The sequence below is a fragment of the Parasteatoda tepidariorum genome, chromosome X1 (assembly GCF_043381705.1).
Source record: "Parasteatoda tepidariorum isolate YZ-2023 chromosome X1, CAS_Ptep_4.0, whole genome shotgun sequence".
Lineage (NCBI taxonomy): Eukaryota > Metazoa > Arthropoda > Arachnida > Araneae > Theridiidae > Parasteatoda > Parasteatoda tepidariorum.
The window spans coordinates 80,398,314-80,422,188 of NC_092214.1; the positions used below are offsets into that span (position 1 = coordinate 80,398,314).

The window sequence follows — 23,875 nt, forward strand, 5'->3', positions numbered from 1 at the left end:
AGAAAATAGGAAGGAGATAGTTTTATGAGGATATATATATATATATATATAAATGGGTGATTCTTTGGAAACATGACAATTCGGAAAAAAAATTTCTTCAAATTTAAAGTCTTCAAAACAATCTAAATATTTTTGTATATTTATTTAGTTACATTTATTAACATCTTACAGACAGCAGTGTAGTTTATTTACATTTGTTAAAAAAAAAATTGACGAGAAGGCCAGGAAAATGACATACTAGCTTAGAAGTTAAGAAAACAGTCATTTTAATCTAATAGTAAGTAACTCAACTTAAGAAACTCAAAAAGTCAAAGTTGAAAAATTAATTTTAACTTTTTATGTAAATAAATTCCAAAAGTAAATATTGTGAGCAATTTGAACATACCGTTTCTTCTCGGCTTCTCGTTTTTTTTTCCTTGATTGTTTTTAGGCCCCATGTTTTAAAATAACCTAGTAAAATTAATTTTATAATAATTTACATCGGAAATTTTTTATTATATTATTTAAATTTAAAATATTTCAAATCCTTTTATTTTACAACTTTATTACATTCTTTAATTTATGCACCCAAGTAGAGTTTAAAGACTATGACAGAATTAAATTGTACAGTGATGTTCTTAGCTAATCCTTCATATTTTAACTATCTGTGTTTTGAAGAAAAAAAATAATATAATGCCTTTGCATTATAAGGACCATGAATTATTTAAATTAATTCGTTTATCCGTTGTAGGAAGAATTAAAAATGCTTTTGTTGTTGATAAGTAAATAAAATTGTGCATAATAATCAATAACTAAACAAATAAATAACTTTGAGCATATTACAAGCATATTACAATCTCACATAAACTGGGTATTAGGTTAATATTTGCTTTTCCTCATTACATTATACTGTTCAAAAAATTTTCTAGCAACTGGCCTTCATAAGCCAGGATAATGACAATTTGCCATTTTACAGCATTTAACTTTACTTTAGATTAACATTTCGGCCTAAGACGTTTACTTTCCGCAGAAAACAACAAGATTTCTTGAAATAACTCAGATAAATCTATGCAGTTTATATTATTAATGATTTCAAGAAGACAGGATGACAAAATGACAACATAAAAACCTACTCACCTTGTAAAATTTTTTGAAATAGATTTCGAAAAAGAAATTTGGTTCTTCATTCCTGAAATAAGACACATTCTGATAGGATGGCATTCTAATCAATCTCTGAACCTAAGATATTGATTGCTGGCGCTATCTATTTCTGTTATAAATTACTAAAAAAAAAAGCGGTCAGGAAAATGAATGATTTTCATGTGACAAACAAATTATTGACAGAAAAAATAATTTTCAACAAAGTTTTTGGAAATAATACCCTCTGCATATATTCTGTAAATGCTTACAAAGGTCTAGATGAGAAAAATTAGATTATGAGAAAATTTTAAACTAGTTATTATTGGAAATATTCTCTGTGGCATACCAGGAAAATGACATTTTGAAATTCAATTAAATTTTTTAAAAATACAAAACAGTCAATGCTAATGCAAAGTCATTTTAAAATGCTAACAGCTATGCTATTGATTATTTCTTTTCAGAAAAAAAAGTTCTTTTAGTAGTATAGTATTAGGTCTTGGAGCAAAAGACTGTCAATAGTTGTACTTCGTGAGAATCACCCATATATACATTCGCATAATGTTGAATGTCATATTTTTCAACATAAAGAAATCGAGAAGGTTTTTTTTCCCTTTTGATCTGTAAAAAAATTAATATAATTCAATATAATTCAAGTACAATCTGTTTTAAAATCTGCTATACAAAACTGTAAAAAAAATGAAAGTGGTTTTTGCACAATAACAAAAATTCCTGGTCTCATTTTTTTTTTATAAAAAAATCAAGAAAATATTCTTTTGGTTGGATTACGATCAAGGAACTTTATCATTTAGCTTAAAAAAAACTTTAAATAATTGGAATAAAGTCCTCCTCTTATTTTTAATGACCAAAACAGTAAAAAAAAACTTTTGGAATTTTTTTATATTAAAAAAATATGACATTTAGCATTATAACAAAAAACAATAACTAGTAAGAAATAAAAAAACTTACTCGTAAATAAAAAGATATTAAATTTGTTTAACATATGCGGCATTATCTGCAGTTACGCTTTTTCTTTTTAAATTTAGTCAGATTTCAAAGTGGTTGCAGTTTGATCTAAAACATTCTGAAAAGATTATTTCAGCCTTACTTCATAAAGAACTTTTTGCAAAACATTTTCATGAAATGCTGTACCATTACGACGACTACTTTAGTCGGCCTCACGTGATATGGCAGCATGATACCTTTGAGGATTTGTTTGGATTCACTTGACCTCCAGAATAACCGAAAACTTACAATAACATATTTTAACAAAACTAATGCCTCCTGAAATTAACAGAATCTGGTTGTCCACACACAGTCTTAGAAATTTCGCAGGAAATCTATTTTGTTTCGAAATTTTAAAAATGATAGACGGATGGAAATTATTTATCCATACAAGATAAGATATACTTTCTGGTACGTATGAATAAAGAGCAAATGACAAAGCAAAAATTGCGGTTTCAAACACAAAATCCGCCCTCATTGTTTAAACGCAAAATGACAGGAGAAATTAACTAGACAAACTAAGGTTCATGTTTATAGAACCAAATTTTTATATCCATTTATTTAATCTTCATCCAGGCTTTGCTTTGATTATTTATTCATACATTTCTTAATATCAACACAATTTTGGTTGTATTAATAACAATGAGTATGAAACATTACGGACTCAAATTTGTCTTCAAATTTCACTTTATATAAATAGAACAGCAAAATATTTCATACCGATTTCAGAAGGGGCAGTACGAACATATAATTTTGGAAAACACTCTATTTTAGCTTTTACAACCCATTTTTCTAACTTTTATTTTGCCCAGCTTTATTTGTAAGGGTTTTATTTATTTCACTTTTTATTTCCAGAGATGGTGTCACAGAAAGACAAGAAACACACACTCCGCTGTAAAATTCGCTTTGTTTTCTCAAGCAGACTTGCAGGTATTGGCAAGTAGCTTTGGAAACAACACCAACTTAAATCACCAATTTTTATTTACATGATATTCTAACATTTTTCAAATTTTTAATTTTTAGTGTAACAATAAAGAGTGTTCTAAAAGGACTGTCCTTATAAAAATTTAAATATTATTAAAATGAAAGTGAAATATTATAAATAAATAATAATAAAATTTATTATTATTTATTTATAAATTAGACGATAGATAATATAAATTCGACAATTAGATAAATTAGACGATATATTATATAAATATAGAATATTTATTATATCAGGCATTATATTAGTTTATTATAATAATTGGACCAAATTATTCGACGCAGTGTAGTGTTTTAATTATTACATGCTTTGCAGGAGTTTCTATGGAATACTTTTATATTTAAACATACATGTAATGGGGTTTTATTCAGGAGAATTTTCATATTCGTCCTAGTTGTATTTATTAATAATGTTTTGCATTACAATGTTAACCCCAATTGATACACGAACATGAAAAAGTGTAAACCGGTTTCAGCCGGGTAAAAACAAATATGCTGTATAGTATCACCAAAAAATTAGGATTTTACATAGAAACTTATAGTGCGTCGAATAATTTGGCCAGGGACTGTTTATCTTCTACTTTTTATATATCTTGGCCATTTTTAAAAGGATCCTTTGATTCATATTGACTAAACTCATCTCCTGCAAGTGATCAAACTCTTTTATTGTCAAATTTTGTAAACCTTCATTTTGTTCGATGTTTAATTATTTGTCCATATTTTATGTATTTAATTGGATTTTAATAAAGGCGACGGAGGGCGCAATGCCACCGATTAATAAATACCACGGCCGGGCCGCTCAGTCGGAATGTGAATCAGCCTGAGGAGAACATCTTCACGACGACGGATCAAGAATTTTTCCGGGTACCCTTGTTCTAGGCAAGTATAATAACTTATCTTTTTTGATAAGGAAATTCATAAATTACCGAATGAAATAAGTCCTTGCATTGATATTTTATCCTTCCCCCAAATAAAGGAAAAAAGTTACATTTTATTAGACAATGGGTCAATCAGAAAGCATCGCAGTTCTTAAAAAATGTAAATAATATTTTTTGATCATCTAAAAATTTGCAATTTATGCATTAAGGGTTAGCAAAGTAGCCAAAAAAATTCTACTTATAAGATAGCCTTCGCTAAGTAAGTGTATTGAAGTGAAATTTCAGCTACTAGCACACTAAACCCTGATTTTGATAATTCTAAAAACATAAATATTTAAATTAGTGTGATTTTAAAGAAAGAAAACTAGTTATATCAGATTTGTACTTTAACATTGTAAATGATAAAGAAATATATAATAAACTTTAAAAACAATATCACGTTGATGCTTTCTGAAATAAGGGTGTGTCAACAATGAACTATTAAAAACGAAAATCATAGATGAAGAGAAGACCCTTTTTAATCGCTTGAAAGAATTCTCGAAAGTATTGGAATCAGAAGAGTACCGACTTTAAAGGATAGATAATGAGAGATTTTAAAGAAGTGATTCTATTCATAGATATATATTCAAGTTCCTCAAATGTTCGAAGTTTTCATTAGAAGGCACTTTACAAAGTTTAAAACGATGATTTTCTTCTTAGAATACTAAAAGGTTTTGGCTGATTATCGTAGTGAAAACATGTTTGAAAAGAAAACTGCTTCTACCTGCCGCATACGCAGTGGTAGAAAAAGCTGATGAGTATATAGTCAAATTATTAGACACACAATAAGATTTCATGTAAAAATTTAATTATCACTATACAGCCTTATTGTTTTGACGTGGCTGAAACTGGTTTACACTTGTTTAATTTCGTATATCAATTGGTTAACATTGTAATGCAATACGTTATAGATAAATACAAATAGGAAGTTTATAAATGCATGTTTAAGTATAAAAGTATGTTTAAGTATAAAAGTATTGCATATAAACTCGTACAAAACATGCAATTATTAAAACACTACAGTGCGTCTAATAATGTGGTCTAATTATTATAATATATTAATATAATACCTAATATAATAAAATATTTATATAATATATCGTCTAATTTATCCAATGGTCGAATTTATATTATATATCGTCTAATTTAATCAATTGATGCACGAACGTAAGAAAGTGCAAACCGATTTCAGTCGCGTAAAAACAATAAAACTGTATAGTATCACCTGATATTTAAGATTTTAAATAGGATTTTATAGTGCTTCGAATAATTCAGCCAGGGACTGTACATCTGGTTTGCGCGACTTTTTTGACGCATGTGAAAACAAAATTTATACAAAGGTTCAAATGCTAGTTTTAGCTTATAAATTGATATTTTTATTTATTTCTTAGTAAAATTTCAAATGAAGCTAATAGCAATCACTGCATATATCAAGCCTCGCAAATAGAAATCTATAAAGGTGACAATCCAAGATTCCTCTGGAGTGAAAGCTACTCGACAGAAAACACGAATCTACAAGTATGCAGAATGATACGAGTACTCTTTGCAGTAGCCTCAAGTCTTGTTCTTCAAAAGCCAAGATAAAACATTATCTAAAGAGGTATCTTCTCTCACAGTTCTAATTTATTACATGATTCATTCTTTGCTGATTGCCATGCATTTTGTGAAAAAACAGTAGATGAAGCACTTACCACATACTCACTAAGCTATGATATTTTTTGAAAAAAATCCAGCATGTGCTAAAGAAAAGTAAGAAAAAAAAATTTAAAGCTGTTAAATACAAATTAAAAGAACTTACATTTGAAATTGAGTTGAACTTTAAGAAGATTTTCAATAAAATTTTAATATTTTCAAAATTTCTGTGTCCAAACATTATATTTTTTATTTTGCTGTAGAAAGTATTGAAAAATTCTTATTTAAAAGTAATGAAACAAAAGAGTTACAAACTAAACAATTACGAGTCAAATATTTAATTCCAATTCATATAACTGCTTGATGCATCAAAGAATTTTTGCTTTTAGGCATAACAGCTTGCCGAAAGCTGTTTTGTAACGCCATAAGGACATTAATGGAATAATTAAGCATCGATGTGCGTATTCTCTAAATAAAAAAGTAGCGAACATTCAGTTACTCAAAATTCATACAGCAAAAAACTCATTTAAGTTGAATTAGTTTATTTGAGAATAAATTTAAAAACAATGATATCATTATTATTTTTGTTGCATCGGAAGAAAGAATAGCTCATTTAAAACATTATCATTCCAAAACTCGAACTCACGGGACCTATATTGTAAATTAGATGAAACAACAAAAAAGAAATCAGATCTTTAATGTGTTTCGGATGGTATAATCTAGATCTTGTTTTTAAAATAAAGGTTCGTAAGGAATATTTGAAGCTTTGTAGGTGAAAGAATTTTACGAGTATACTAGCTCAACACAAGGATATCATTGTCCTGAAAAGGAAAATCCAGTGTAGCTAATTTCACGTGGACTTTCTCTAACTGAGTTTGTGCCGAGAAGTACCGAAACGAGCCGAGTTTATCTGTCTAAAAAAATTATATCCAATCAAGGATCTAAAATGTGTCAAAAAATGACAATCAAATGACAATCGACATATATATATATATATATATATATATGTCGGCTCATGGGCCTCATTCCCTAGCGTAACGAGAAAAAGAGGGAAAATTATTATTCTCCTGTGAGACTGGAAAAACATTGGATGTGGATAATCACTTGTACACTTTCGAAATCCACAATATCTCCAGCTGTTGTTGTCTTTATACCTAATGTTATTGTTATTAATAAGAACCAAAAAGTGCAGATAGTGGTCCGTCGTGATTTACTAAAATATCAAGCGTGTTGGTTTTAGGCCGACATTGTCTGACACGTCGAGCACACGGAGCGCTCGAATCAAAATACAACTATGGATAAAATAGCGAAACTAATTAAAGCAAAAATTTCCTTGAAAGGAAATAGTACTCGAATCGAAACCTTTGTCGATGGTATATCTGAAGATATTCCTAATACTACCATACTTGAAGTGAAATTGAAAAAAAGTCGAACAATTACAAACTAAGATTGATGAATTAAAAGTGCATTCCTTCGATCTTGAAAAAAATCACTGATCAAGAATTGGAAGAATTCAAAAAAGAAATCGAACAACGTGAATCTCGTCTAAAAGATTTAGAGGTAAGCCTCAAACTTTTAATTGAATTTAAAAAAGAAACTGTATCAACTGTAAACGATGTTAAACAAATTAATCGAACTGAGAATATAACTGACACAAAAATTCCACCTATTATACTCCCAACATTCTCGGGAAGATATGAACACTATAGTAACTTTAAAAACCAGTTTGATGACTTCATCACCTCTAATGATCAACTCACTCAGTAGCAAAAACTTTATTATTTTAACTCATGTCTCTCAAATGAAGTAAAAGAATTTGCTTCCTCATTTGACACATTTTCTTCATTATATGAAGCCCTCGATTCACGTTACGATAATAAAAGGTTAATCGTTGATGTGCATGTAAATTCCATCCTAAATTTTAAAAATATAGAACGTGAAAATGCTACAGAAATTCGTGCAATGATAGATTGCATTCAAAAGAATTTACGAGCTTTAAAAGCGTTAAAATATGAACGAAACGATTTAGTTAACATTTTTCTTCAAAACATAATGCTTAACAAATTAGAAAAAGAAACTCAAAAGAACTTGGAATTAATACAAAAAACAAAAGAAGTTTCGTCATACGAACAATTTATTACATTTTTAGAACAACGAGAACTCTTATCGGTAAATCGAAATTGTTATTCAGAAACGAAAACAATTAAGAAAACAACTAATTTCCCATTTAAAAGAATGAAAATATAGAGAATAAAAACTGTGCAATTTGTTTGAAAGAATCACATCCCATATTTCGCTGCGATCAATTTTTAAAATTAACAAAAGATTTGAACTATCATAAACTATGTAAAATTTGTTTGAAAAAAATCATAAAAAAATGGGAATGTAAATCGTGTTATGTATGTAATTGTGGTCAACGCCATTCGAATACATTATGTTTCAGACGACCTGTCGCTGAGAAAAGAAAACAGCTGGCGTCAGAAAATCAAATAGCTGACTCAGCATTCTAAGGATCAGAAATAAAAACAGAAAATAAAAGTTCCACTGCGGAAATGAATTCTCTTCATAATGCGGTTTTAAATAATACTTCTAATGAAAATAAAAAGAATGTTTTATTATCTACTGGAAATATTCCCTTGCAAAAAAGGGATAGGTCATTAATTAAATGTAGAGTTATTTTCGATCCAGCATCAAATGTTAATATATTGAGTAAGAAGACAAGTGAAATTCTTGGGATTAAATTAGAAAGAATCCAAAATCCAAACATCCGTGGCTGGACTTAATTCGACTAAACAAAACCTGAAAGGAAAATTGCGTACTATCATTTCAAATAAAAGTGGTAGTTTTAAAGAACCGATTGAATTCTTACTCGCAGATTAAATTACGGGTCTGACTCCAAATGTCAGTTTAGACATATCGAAAACGAAAATACCCGAGTTTTTTTTAATTAGCGGATCCTTCATTTTTTGAAGTGGAAGAAGTTCACTCTTTATTAAATGCTGATGATTTTTTAGAATAATTAAGGATAACGTTTATAAAGTAAATGAAGAGTTGTGTTAAAAGAAACGGAGTTCCGATGGATCGCGAGTGGGCGACTCGATGAGATAAAATTTAATAATGAAAATTCGTGCTTTCTTCTTAAAAACAATGATTCTATAGACGATACCTTAAAACGCTTTTTTGAACTTGAATCTCTCGGCATAAAAGACGACCCTTGTCTTCGAGAAGAAGATCAAGCCATGAACATTTTTGAACAAACTGTACAATATAAAGATGGTCGATATATAGTTGAACTGCCATTCCGTAAACTCTGGAAAGAATTATCGAATAACGTTTGCGCTGCAAGACAACGATTTCGTAATTTGTGGAGAAGATTGCGGTTCGATAAAGAACTATATTCTCAGTACCAAAATATCATTCGGGACTATTTAGATCAAGGAATAATCGAAGAAGTAGAGATTTCTGAATCAAACTTTGATAGATCCTTGTTCTATTTACCACATCAGGCCATTAAAAAGGAAGGTCGTGTTACAACTTCAACTCGAATAGTGTTTGACGCAGCATCTCACCTGGTGGACGAACTTTCATTGAATGACTGTTTATGGCCAGGTCCAAACCTTTACCCTAACCTTTTCAAAATACTTATCTACTTTAGACTAAGCCGAGTGGCTATTTCATCAGATATTCGTCAGGCTTTTTTGCAAATTTACATTGCGGATAAACAAAAGGATACAGTACGATTTCTGTGGACAGACAGTGATCCTCGTTTAGGCTCAAAACCAAAACTTCGAATTTATTGTTTCAAGAGATTACTTTTCTGACTGAACACTAGCCCTTTCCAACCAGCGGCCAACATTAAACATCACATTAAAAAATACAGAGAGGAATATCCTATGACTGTACATCTTCTAGATTCTTACATGTGCGTAGATAACTGGATCACAGGTCAAGATACCCGAGAAGACGCACTTATAATTTCCCGAAGTGCGAAGAAAATCATGAAGGAAGCTGGAATGGAAATGAGAAAATGGATTAGCAACGACTCCGCCTTGAGGAGTCAGTGGTCAGAAGAAGCCTTTGACACTTATCCAGTCGATATTCCTATAAACTTAGGAACTAATAATGCTAAGGTATTAGGCATGACCTGGCAAGAGGCCTAGTTGACAAGAGGTCTCAGTGCAGAGTCGCTTCTACACAGCAAAAAGTGGCGGCATGGTCCTTCATTTTTGTTGTCCGATGAACTTGTGAGTGAACTTGATTGTCCAGTGCCAAATGAAGAAGAATATTTACATGAACTAAAATCCAAAAACTCAGTAAAAACTATAGTCTTGACTTTAAATCATGACAAAACTTTTTTTGATAATCTGATTAATCGTAGCAATAGATTTTTAAGTATAGTTCGAATTTGTAGTTATCTTTTCAGGTACATTCATAGCTTGAGAAATCCAGAGAAAAGGATTCTTGGTCTTCTGAAACTGGATGAATTATCTAAAGCTGAAAACTATCTAATTCGCTGCTTGCAGGAGCAAGAGTTTCCAAGAGAATTAGCTGCTCTAAAGTCGGGAGGTAGCGTTTCTAATAAAAGTAAGATCTTTAATCTATCACCTATTCTATATGAAGAAGGGTTATTGAGAGTGGAAGGCAGACTAGAAAATTCTCAATTATCGTACTCGAGTAAACATCTCGTTTTACTGCCTTCTAAATGTAAGTTAACTGAAATAATCGTTCATGAAGATACTATCGTTCATGAAGATATAATCGTTCATGAAGATAATTGTTCAATCTTCATGTGCATCATCTACTTTATCAGGTTAGACAAAAATATTGGCCCATTTATGGTAGGAATTCGTGCAAAAAAATCGTGCACAGTTGCGTAGTATGCTTTAAAGCAAATCCTAAGGAGTATAATCAAAAAATGGGTAATTTGCCATAAGAAAGAATAATACCTGATAAAGTTCTACTGGAATAGATTTATGCGGACCATTCTTTATTAAAAAATAAATATCAAGTCCTGAAAATAAAATCTACGTTTGTATATTCATCTGTTTAGTAACAAAGGCCTTGAGTCAATCAGCGACTTGACTTCGCAAGCTCTCATAGCGACGCTTAAACGATTCATTGCCTGAAGGAGTAAATGTCGTAAAATCTTTTCAGACAACGGAACTAACATGGTAGGGGCTAATAAAGAACTTAATTGTTTGTTTAAGATGGTAAGTGATCGAGAGGAATCATTATTTGCATTTTTTGGCGAAGAAAAAACTGAATGGAGTTTTATTCCCCCCAGGAGCCCAAATTAGGGAGGGTGTCAGATGCATCGTAAAACTCCTACTAATTTTCTATGAACCTTTATTACAAGATTTACAAGTTATAAAAAGTGATCCACATCTATTCTTAACAATCTCCATGAAAACATAAACTGATAAACTGTTGCCATTCGAATTCATATAAGTATTAAACTAATGAATAAAATATTACAGATTATAAACGATGACGTCATTACAAACGTTATTACGCGACATCCTCCCACCTTGATTAAATATTATTTAATCAACTAGAACATTTCCTAAAAATGCATAAACAAGCAAAAAGTATAAATTTTAACTACATATAAAATTACTAAATGCATTATATACTATATCTGAGGGTAAAAAGAAACATTTCCAAAATAAGCATTGAAACTCTAATACGTAAGCTTAAAAATGAATGTTTTCTTTCAGTCATCTAAATATCTAATAGGTTTCTTAATCACCAGAGCACTTCTGGTCGTAATATCTTTTTCTAGTTTATCAGCTGAAAGTGATTTTTGTGTCTCTGATGGTTTAACAGTAGATTCGCCACCAGAACTTATTTCCAACGGATAAAGACGTTGGACAGGTCTCAGCAATTCTCCAGAAGATGTCTTTAATTTCACTACTCGAACCTTTCCATCTTTACCAGGATAAACTTCCATCACTTTAGCCAGTGGCAACAGAGTTCCTTTTATGGAGTCATTTTCGATAATGACGACGTCTCCAATGCTTAGTTTAAAACAATTTGGCCTCTCTTTACTTTGCTTTAACAGTCCGAGATATTCAATTCTGAATCTTTTCTTAAGTTGTAGTCTAAGAAATTGCTGAAATCTTCATCTTTTCTTCAAATCTATTTGATCAATATCGGGTACTCCCACCGATCGTATTTCTTGTAAGAACATTGCCGGTGCCAGTGGTATCAAATCATCTCTATCTTCGAAAATATAAGATAAAGGTCTTGAATTAATTACTGTCTCGCATTCACAGAGAAGGCTCATTAACTCTTCATAATTAGGTGAGGCATTTCCCAAAACTCTTCGCAAGAGTTTTTTGACCATTTGTACCATGCGCTCCCAAAACCCTCCCCACCAGCCGGCGGAGGGCGGGATAAATTTCCACACAATTCTTTTAACTGTTGTTTCTGATTCGACAACACTCCAATCAATGCTTCGGAAAAGGTTTTCCGCTCCTACAAAATTTGTTCCGTTGTCACTGTATACAACACTCTGTCGTCCTCGACGAGCGATGAATCTTCGTGAACAGAGTAAGAAGTCTTTGGTAGACAACGAACTGACCAATTCTAAGTGTACAGCTCTGAACACCGCACACGTGAAAAGCACAAGCCAGCTCTTTTGTCCACCTTTCAATATCAAAGGACCAGCCAAGTCTACTCCTACAATTTCAAAAACTGAAGCGTCCTTGGCACGATCTTCTGGTAAGGAAATTGGAGCGGTTTCAACAGGCTTCACAGTGTGCCTTCTACACTTAATACACTTATTAATTACGTGGCGAACAGATCGTCTTCCACATAGAACCCAAAATTTCTCCCTTAAGTTAGATAGAACAGTTTGTAATCAAGCATGCATAAGTTCCAAATGGTTTTCTGGAATCAATACTTCTACAAATTTGTGTTTACTGGGAAGAAGATAAGGGTATCTTAACAAATCAGTATCTTTCCTGTCAGTTAATTTCGTCTTTACTCTATAAATTCCATTTTCATCTGTAAAAACGTTTAAAGTCTTCAAACTATTGATAAATTGCGGAGTAAATACTTCACCTTGCACTCTTTTTATGAGGACCCTTTCAGCTTCATCTAATTCCTTTACTGATAATTCTTCCTTTCGAAAATTGGTTTTGTCTCTTGAGTTGTGAATAAATCTTAATATTCATGCCATCATGCGTATAATTCTGGTATAAGTTGAGAAATAAGATAAAAAATCTTCACTGCTTTCGGTATTACTTACCGAAAGCAGTGAAGATTTTTTATCTGAAGTGTTGAACAGTTGTGTATTTCTAGGCGTACTTCTTCCTCATTTGTTCTCAACTCTGTACTTGGCCAACATCCTACCGAAGTTCGGAACCAATGTGGCTCCTCCCACCATCTAGATTTTATAAGCTTTTCCACAGAACACCCCCAGGAAGGTAGATCCGCGGGGTTGGAATCACCTGGAATGTGTCTCCAGCTCTCTTCTGTGGATGCCTTAAGGATTTCCTTGACTCTGTTCCTCACAAACACACCCCAGGACTCTTCTCTTTGAATCCACTGCAACGTAGTAGTTGAGTCCGTTCAAAAGAATTCTTTGAGGGTTATATTCAAGCTTCTCCGTACTAAATCAGCCAAACGTGTGCCCATACAGCAGGCTAAAAGCTCTAACCTGGGTATAGAAATCTTCTTTAATGGTGCCCCTCTGGATTTAGCCATCAATAATTGTACCGAAATATTTTCATCTGTCTTACATCTCAAGTAAACTACAGCAGCGTAAGATAAACCACTTGAATTGCAAAAGGTATGTAATTCTGACTCCAAATAATTATCAGGAAACACTTGTCTTCTAATTTTTAAATCTTTCAGTTTCCTCATTTCTCTAATCCAATTTCGAACTTTGAGTTTTGTATCTTCACAAACCTCAGTATCCCAGCCTAATTCAGACCTCCAACTCTCTTGTAATAGTAACTTAGGATACAACGTAGCTGGGCATGAGAATCCAAGCGGATCGAATACTTGCTGAGCCATGGAAGGAATAGACCTTCTAGTTATGTTTTCCGGATGGTTTGAAATGGATTGAGTATCACAAAAAATAACATCTTCATTCTTGTCCCATAGAAAACATAAAACTTGTGATGGGACCATAGGAACACTTGAACGTTTAACAGCAGAATATTCCCATCCTCTCAACTCGAACTTTCCTTTGGCCATGATCTCTGTAGACACTTTTACAAATCTTTGTAATTCATTTTCAGAATTAACTGAAGTAACACAGTTATCCACATAGTAAGCAGATTTAAATGTCTCTGAAACATCTTGATATGGAGAAAATGCAAATGAATCTAAATGATGTCTTAAAACAGCACCCAGCAAAAACGGACTACAATTAAGTCCAAAAACAACTCTGCAATGTTGGTATACCTTAATAGTCTTTTTTTCTTCATCTGCCCACCATAAGAATTTTCAAATACTTGCGATCCTCTTCTGCTAATGAAATTTGCAAAACCGCCTTCATAATGTCAGCAACAACTCCAATTTTTTTCTGTCTGAATCTAAGAAGAGCAGTTGGGATGTCTTCGAGCAAATTGGACCTTTCATTAAGCAGTCAGTCATTTAACGAAATATTTCCCTTCGACTTGCACGAGGCGTCAGAAACGGATCTAACAGGTGTGGTAGTGGAAGTTGGTTTGAACACTGCATGATGTGGCAAATAGTGACCTGGCCCTTCTGAACAATCTTCAATTATTCCGCATTGCAACCATTCTCGGAACACAGCATTATAATCTTTTATCTTTCCAGCTTCACTGAGTCTCCAAGAAGTGGACAATAATCGTTTTTCCGCAAGTTCGCGGTTACTTGGTAATTCGTCGGGACTTTGCATCCAAGGAAAACTAATTTCATAGCGCCCATTTTCAGTAATCTTTAGAGTCTTTTCAAAATGATCAAAGGCCACTTTTTCCAATAACTCTGTGTTCATACTTTCACAAGGACCTTCCCATGATAGTCCAACCTAAGTGCGTCTGCACAGCAACAAGACCACATTTTAAAATTTGCGTTTGACCAGTATACAATTTGCCTTCAATATCTGCTCCAATTAGGAGCTCAATAGGAGGTCTACCTTTACCACGGTCTGTTATCTAGATTCCCAAGTCTTCTAACTCTTTTAAACAAGATACATCATTTGTTCTTGGTATCATTCCACAAATGGTTGGTTGGTTTAAGACTTGCATCTCGCAAAATTTGTTTGCATGAACACTGTTTACATTTAATTTATAGGCATTGTGTTTAAATCTTGTCATGCAACCACCAAACACCACATGATTCAGAGTTTCAAACCCTACAGGTTTTAATTTCATTCGTTCAACTGTGGATTTTAATACATAAGAGCGTTGTGAGCCAGTATCAATTAAAGCTCTAACGATACTTCGTTTTCCCCCATAATTTAACACAACAAGCAAAGTCTGCAGCAAAACTTCTTCTGAAACATTGTGATTGGCAAAAGCAAGATTTTGCGGCACTTCTTGACTTTCTTCAATCGCCACTTTCTGACTTGGCGATAAATTAGGACACATTATTACCCAGTGTCTCTTTCCGCAGATCATGCAGCGTACAGTTAATCAGCAGTTTCTCGATAAATGCCCTGGCGTCAAACAAAAAAAAAACAGCATTTATATTTTCTGACTGCTTCTCGCTTTTCTTCTAATGACAGTTTCTGTCCCTTAAAACAGTCCTTACTTTCATGTAATTTGTTACAAAATATACAGTTCAACTTTGCTTTTTCTTTAAACCCAGATATTGAATCATTGGCTGTAGGTGGATAAAATTCTGTTTCTCTGTACTTTTGTCTCTTTTCAACTATTTCAGCTTGTTTAAGACCAGTTTTTGCTAGAGCAATCCGTTCTTCTCCCTCTATTTCCGTTCTTAGAAATTGTAACAGTTGAGCCAATTTATCGCTATAAGAATTCTCTTTTTTATTAATTAAAGGACTTCTAAGCCAAACTCATAGATTTTCTTCGGGGATGCATGACTCCACTAAAGGGAATAGCATAGCGGCATATTTGTCAGATGTCATGCCAATGGATTCCAACGATCGCAAATGGGATTCTGATTTGTCGTACAATTGTGTAATATCCATCTTATTCCTTAAATTTGCAGCATTTTTAACGGCAAGACCCAAAAGTTCCCGAACATAATATTCAATTAAAATTTCCTTTTGGCCAAACCTTGATTTCAAACTCTCAATAACTTTGCAATAATTATCGGCAGTCGGCGGGTAACTATCTACTATTTCACGAGCTCTTCCTCCGGCTGTCACGCATTAAATAAGATATGTAAATTTATCTTCATCGTCCATCGATTTATTTTCGTGTATTCTACTGAATTGGCTCCAAAAATGCAGCCAATCTTTTACCTCGCCACTGAAATGTACAAGTTCTATTTTCGGAAGCTTTAGTTTTGTTTTTTTATTTTTAACCGAATTATCTTTCTTATCTTTCAGTTCACGAGAATTAAGAATCCTTTTTACACGAACACGAACAGAATCTAACTTTTCTCTGTATTCTTCAATGATACAGTATTCTTTTTCAAAATCGTCTGCTTTGGCGACTTCTATCAAAATGGCGTTACATATATCTTCATCAAATTTTGATAAATCAATAGAAATTCCTTTCAAAGATGATAATTTACTTTCTAAATCCCCAAAATTTAATTCAGGTTTATCGAGAGCCGCAATTAAAATATTATATAAACGAGTAAAAGAAGCTCTTACCGACTTTCTTTTCACTATGAGCAGATCCATTTAGAATTCCAAACTTGAAAAATTTTCAAATAAGAGTAGAAAAATATCTGACTTAAATGTCGATCAAATGCAAACGATCACGTCCGGGTTTCACCACAATGTCAGATGCATCGTAAAACTCTTACTAATTTTCTATAAACCTTTATTACAATATTTACAAGTTATAAAAAGTGATCCACATCTATTCTTAACAATCTCCATGAAAACATAAACTGATAAACTGTTGCCATTCGAATTCATATAAGTATTAAACTAATGAATAAAATATTACAGATTATAAACGATGACGTCATTACAAACGTTATTACGCGACAGAGGGCTTTGGGAAGCAAACATAAAATCATTTAAATTTCATTGTAAGCGTGTAGCAGGTAACTCTAAATTTAATTACGAAGAATTTTTAACACTCGTAACAAATAGAGGCAATATTGAACTCTCGACCTCTTAGTTCTGAAATTGAAGATTTAGAGGTGCTAACACCGGCACATTTCTTAATAAGGAGGCCGATAACGGCCATAGTTGAACCATCCCTAACTGATATCGAGCCAAGTCGTTTTAACTCTTGGCAGAGAATTACCAAGTCAGTGCAAACAATCTGGAAGCAATGGAGCCTTTCTTACCTGAACAGCTTACAGCAAAGAAAAAAATGGGTAAAAAATCAGAAAAATTTAAAAATAGGGGATATGGTTTTGATGAAAGAAGAAAACATTCTCCATGCAAATGGGTCTTGGGTCGGGTAGTAAAACTGTATCCTGGGCAAGATAATCAAATAAGGGTAGTTAAAGTAAAAACGTGTAAGGGAGTATATAAAAGGTCTGTTTCCAGATTGAGTGTACTGCCGATAGAAAATTAAATAGTTGTATATTCATATAAATATTTGTATATAATTTTATGTAACACTTGTATTTTTATAAGAATTTCATGTAAGAAATTTGAAATTTATCTCAAAGATTTTGATTGAGTATTAGTTATGTTAAAGTTGTAATGCTCAACAATGTTAAAGTTTTTGTAAAATTATATGTTAAATATATAACTGAAAAAAAAAATGTCAAGTTCTTACATGAGAACAGTGCAATAAACTTGTTGAAGTACAACATGCCTCAGGTGAAAGAACTATGAAAGAACTACAAAGAACTATGAATAGGGTCGTACCATTACCTTTTCAGGATAACTCTGAGGTAAAATAGTAGTCATTTAACGAAATATTTCCCTTCGACTTGCACGAGGCGTCAGAAACGGATCNCATTCCCTAGCGTAACGAGAAAAAGAGGGAAAATTATTATTCTCCTGTGAGACTCGAAAAACATTGGCTGTGGATAATCACTTGTACCCTTTCGAAATCCACAATATCTCCAGCTGTTGTTGTTTAAATACCTAATGTTATTGTTATTAATAAAAAACTAAAAGTGCAGATAGTGGTCCGTCGTGATTTACTAAAATATCAAGCGTGTTGGTTTTAGGCTGACAATATATATATACACAAATAATAAAATATAAAATAATATAAAATAGAAAACTATTAATCGGAAAAACCAAAAGTCTTTCTCAAGACACATCTTTTAGTATAATTTAATGCGATATTTCTGAATAACGAACAATTATCCTAACATAAAAATAATTCTTTATATGTGTCAATATCGCTAAAAAAATCAGTTGAAATTGTGCGTGAAATAAAAGCAGAAACCAAACTTACCGGCGAGTAGCAAAATGTGGATTAGGTTTAAAAGTGAAGTACTAATTTAACAGTAAACAAATTTCGCGATGAAGTAAAATCTTTAAAGTTGTGCTTATAGTTTGAATCGAATAAAATAAAATTAAAAAATATATATATGGTCGAAAAAAATTTAAGCAAGTAATATATTAATGCTGCCATCTATGAGAAAAACTAGTAAAAAAAATTTTATTAGGAAAAATAATTTAATAAAATCCATAATAATAATAAGAAATTTCATTAATTTTTTTATATATATACACACATATATAGATAAATAGATTGACAGATATAGTATAATGGCTATATATTATAAGAAAATAAGACTATTTCAAATAATTAGACATATTGATTTTAGATGACGTTTATTTCATACTTTACATTGATGGCTTCAATGGTTCATATTGGGTTTAACATAGCAGGAATGTTAGAATCCGGAATATAGCTTTATGGCCATAAAGATAGGAAAAAGCCATAGAAATGGGGGGTGTCCCGCTTTTTATGTAAGGATTCTGAAAGAAAATCGGATACAAGAATTTCCTTAACGCCATCGAATCTCATCCAAAAGGGTTACAAGCTTTTCTTTAACGTAATCGAATGTCATTCGTTTTAGCGTATGACGATCCACTGAAGAGCCAGAAAAACTGGTATACCTGCCTAATATCGTGTAGGGTCCCCGCGAGCACGCAGAAGTGCCGCAACACGACGTGGCATGGATTCGATAAATGTGTGAAGTAGTGCTGAAGATAATTGACTCCATGAATCCTGCAGGGCTGTCCATAAACCAGGGGGTGGGAATATCTTCTGATCATCAGGTTGAAAGGCATCCCAAATATGTTCAATAATGTTCATATCTGGGGATTTTGGTGGCCAGTGGAAGTGTCTAAATTCAGAAGAGTGCTCTTGGATCCACTCCCAGACATGAACATTATTGAACATATTTGGGATGCCTTTTAACCTGATGTTCAGAAGATATTCCCACCCCCTCTTACTCCCACTGGTTAATAGACAGCCCCGCAGGATTCATGGTGTCCATTAACTCCAGCACTACTTCACACATTCATCGAATCCATGTCACGTCGTGTTGCGGCACTTCTGCGTGCTCGCGGGGACCCCACACGATATGAGGCAGGTATACCATTTTTTTGGCTCTTCAGTGTATATAGACTGCTTAAAATATTTGGGATATTCCCAATGAATATGTTTCCAAGAATTATTACCCATTAACTTCGGAAAATAATCTTTTAATAGAATTATTGACTTTTTATAGCCCTTTGTGAAAGTACGATTTCTGCGTCTTAAAATTAATGAAATTTGTTTTAATCTATGAATTAATATAAAGACAGGTATGATCATATGAGACATTCCATATTACTCACTCACACACACATAATATATGGATGCTAAGTGTTAAAAAAATACACGCGCTATTGTTTGCTATTAAAAAGGAAAAGAAGAAAAAAAAGTGACAATATTTTCTCATGGCGTCTGGAGGCGAGTTTGCCTTCTATCGCAAGAAACATTTTGTTCTGAAACTGCCCCATACCTCTCAAAATAAGTGATTATAGTCAGTACTAATTCAGGGAATTGGCAAATTAGTAGACGCACTATAAGATTGTATGTTAATTATCAGTTGATACTATACAGCTTTATTGTTGTTACGCGACATGCACTTGTTTACGTTCGGTATGAATTGGTCAGCATTGTAATGCAATATGTTAAAAATAAATACAAGCAAGAAGTATATGAAAAGCTCCTGAATTTATGTTTAAATATAAAAGTATTGCATATTAACTCGTGCAAAACATTTAATTATTAAATCACTACAGTGCATGTAATAATTTGGTCTAATTATTATAATATACTAATATAATACCTTATGTAATAGATATTCTACATTTATATAATATATCGTCTAATTTATCCAATCGAAGAATTTATATTATATATCGTCTAATTTAACCAATTGATATAAACAAGTGCAAACCGGTTTCAGTTACGTGAAAGCTGATAATTAAAATTTTACATGGAATCATATAGTGCGTCTAATAATTTGACCAGGGACTTTAGACAATTTTGAGAAGGCATGTATGTTAACGTATTAAAATTATCATAAAACTAAATTTGAATCAATTTTTCATTGGAAATAATTTTATTACAAATTCTTGCAATATTTTCCTTTTTCTTCGAGAATATAGATTCATTAAATCATTTGATAATCTTCCTACAAATTCCTTCTTTCTAAGATTTATTGATGATCTATTGGTTATTAATTGTGAGGACTCTGAAATTTTAGCAAAACAAATTTAGCCAAGCGAATCAATTTTTAAGAAAAGTAATATTTGATATCTTACAGTAAATTCTCTAGATTTAACTCTTAAAATTGATGAAGATAGAAAAATTACATTTAAGCTTTTTGACAAAGGAAAGGATTTTAACTTTCATATTAAAAAGAATATCGATATCAGCAAGCCAAGAAGATTTTTTCCAATATTATGACCAATCAGATTCTTAGGTTTTAAAGGAATTATTCTGATTATAAAGAGTTTCTAAAAGAGTAAATTTAAAACAGATTTAATTAATTCCTTATTCATTCCTTCAATTTCATTTTAAAATTTAAGAAAAATGAAATTGAAGGAATGGATACTTTTAAAACACTAAGAACACCAATTTATTTTTTCTGACTATAAGATTAGCTCTGATTTAATTTTAAGGTAGGAACTAATTATGATAAGCTATTCCTTAAGCCACTCGACTGAATAGTTTGGATGCATGACCTTTTGTACTGGATCAATTAATTTATCATGTAAATTTCTAAATTGTAGCCTTTATATAATTATTTTAAATTTTAATTGCCCAGTATAGTAAACAGTCTTTAAGTAACTATGAATGGGGCTCTAAACTATAAACGTACATTCTCGATAAATGCTGGCAATACGTGTATACTTGGCTGTTATGAAAAATGAAGTCTATAAATGGCTTACTATCTACCCCTGTAGACTTATAAACAGTCACCCTATGAAAGAAAGAAAACTAATAAAACGGTTAATTCCTGGTTTACATTTGTATGTAAGCACTACAAATACGTGTTTCTTTTTATGATTTCACAATTTAAATGCCTTGCAGTGGACTGATCGTAAGGATAGTAAAACACCGTAGTCAAGCATCACTGACTGCTGTCAGTATGCGGGTAGGCGACCACTTCGATGAGCCTGCTTAGAGTCTGAGAGTGCGCGGTATCGGTCTTCGTTCTACCGTAAAGTGCTCGAGTTCATGCGCAGGTCGTCGGGCTACCAAAACAGGGAACCATCCTCTCCGCAGATGATTAAAATTGTGATGGCATGCCTTCGGATCATCCTCAGGGATGTTTCCCAGAGAGTTGACAATAGCTCATTGCGCAGCTCTAGTGTGACGTAAATGAAGTACCTACCTACCTACAATTTGATGTTGTTGTTGTTGTTCATTTACGTCGCACTAGAGCTGCACAATGGGCTATTGGCGACGGTCTGGGAAACATCCCTAAGGATGATCCGAAGACATGCCATCACAATTTTGATCCTCTGCGGAGGGGATGGCACCCCCGCTTCGGTAGCTCGACGACCTGCACGCGAAGTCGAGCACTCCTACAATTTGAATACTTTTTTTTATTGTTTTTACTAACTTCTTTACCTATCATGGGTTTAGCGGGTTAAAATTTTCCCATTATTATTATTTTTGAAGTTTTTTTTTTTTTTCATAGATGGCAGCTCTGAAATGTAATTTGCTTCATTTACCAATTATTTTTTATGATAAAGCTAAAAGCACATTCATTATATTTTTTCATCTTAACGATATATGTTAACTGTTAGATTAGTATATCCAATTTTATTTTACTTCATATTGGTAAGTTCGTTTTCAACTTTTCTTCTTTAACCTTAAACTCAATTAAAATTACATTGTTTTAAATTTTTTAGAGGCATAGACGCATTATAAAGATTAATTTTTATCTTACGATAATTATTCCTTAAATATGCATGTATTCATATATATTTAAAAATACAAGAAGACAGACACACAAGCGTACAACTTATAAAATCATATACGCATTACAGAATAAACGGAATTCCGTACTTCTAAGAAAATAAAGGATAATTTGCGTACATTTTATCACTACTTACATTGGGAACCAAATAAAGATTATTAAATTTAATAAGTTGAAAAGAACATCATAATTAAACTCACTACACGTGAACTTAAAATAGAATAATATATTAATTTCATTAAAAGGACATTCAGAAATTGTAAATACCAGTAGATCGAAATAATTCTATTCGCTATGACATGACATTAAGTTTTTTCTTACAGATCTTTCTTTATTTTCTGTTACCCTGGCAACGTTTTTGGAAGGTCACAATGAAAAAAGCAGTAACAGCTTGCGTTAAATTTAATAGAAAGATTTATGGAACATTTTTGAAGCTTTTATAAAGTATTTTGTACATAATCATCAATATAATACAGATTTACTTTTTACTTTACACTTCTTCCATGACATTAAAAATATCGTTTTTAAATTCTAAGGAAAAATTAAATTTAAAATTGCTAAAAAAAGTAATTGGCTATAAACGTAAATGTTAATTTTTATTATTAAATCATTAAAATAAGACGAAAAATTGCTTTTGTTGAAGATTCTAATAATATATAATGCATATGTGCTCCCTACGTTCTTAATTGAACAAAAAACCTCTATTAATGTTCATAAAGAGTAACGGAAATGTCAGTAAAAAGGAATTGAAATTATTTTTAAACTTAAATCTTTATATAAAAAAGCAAAGTAAATTTTTATAAAGATTCCAAAATAATATATTAGAGGTAGTCAATGCAGTGTTCACCACAAAAGTTTAGGTACACTTGGAATTCTTTTATAAATTTTGAATTAATACAGATTTTTCCCAATTATTTTATTCTATGTGTAATAAACAGACATGAGAAGATTCGAGGTAAAAGTAAAAAATTAAAATAAGATAAAATTAGATTTAAATTTTACGCGTCCCAAAAGTTTGACAAAAGAGCAGATAAATTAAGATTTTTAACCCTCAACGGCAAGTTAGAAAGTCGTTATATTTTGAGATGTTATTATAAATTCTCGAGGTTACTTTTAAATTTTATTTCAAAATTTTTATTGGTTAAAATTTAAAAATAGGTCTATTTCTGAGATCTTAGGTTAAAATAAATTGCTCAAAGCGAGATATAGGCAAAGTTTCAGACCGTGTTACGAATTACAAACCACATTTATAATGTGGAAAATGGCAAAAATCGACTTTTAGGGGAAAACGAAAAATTCAAAAATCTGCTTCTAACCAAAATCGTTAAAGAAAAATTAAATCAGTCATGCTGTTTCAAAAAAAAAATCTTTCGTGAACAAACTCATGAAACCGGATACAGTAAAGGACACAAGATGGCGCGTCAATTTGGTCAAGATGTCGTGTCAATTTCGTGTCTTAAACTACATAAAAAACAAGCAAGATTAGATTGAGCTCGCAAATACATGAGTGAATTAATGTGCTGTTCGGTGATGAAAAATCAGTAAGGTATTTCAGATAGCAATAGTGATTGATTGTTGGCATAACTTAAAGAGCCATGTACTTAGCAGACGTGGAGCTCCGTTTATGGTTTTGTGGTCCTTTGAATTCAATGGATATAACAGTTAAGCGTTTTTGAATCATTTTGAATACTCTATTG

The 23,875-nt window shown here is 31.9% G+C and overlaps 3 protein-coding genes across 4 annotated transcripts in view; 1 reads left to right on the forward strand and 2 right to left on the reverse strand.

Moving 5' to 3' along the window:
* Positions 1-23,875, reverse strand: part of LOC107446622 (transient receptor potential-gamma protein-like) — a 324,911-nt gene that overhangs the window by 210,476 nt on the left and 90,560 nt on the right. The gene's annotated exons all lie outside the window — the stretch shown is intronic.
* On the forward strand, positions 8,894-9,475 carry LOC107446598 (uncharacterized). The gene has a single exon (XM_043048034.1). It carries the CDS (start codon positions 8,894-8,896, stop codon positions 9,473-9,475), a length of 582 nt encoding a protein of 193 aa, XP_042903968.1.
* On the reverse strand, positions 11,776-14,625 carry LOC139427004 (uncharacterized). The gene is made up of 4 exons (XM_071187286.1): positions 14,291-14,625; positions 13,272-14,028; positions 12,907-13,205; positions 11,776-12,490 (listed from the first exon to the last, which is right to left on the reverse strand). The coding sequence occupies exons 1-4, from the start codon at positions 14,623-14,625 to the stop codon at positions 11,776-11,778; spliced, it is 2,106 nt and encodes a 701-aa protein (XP_071043387.1).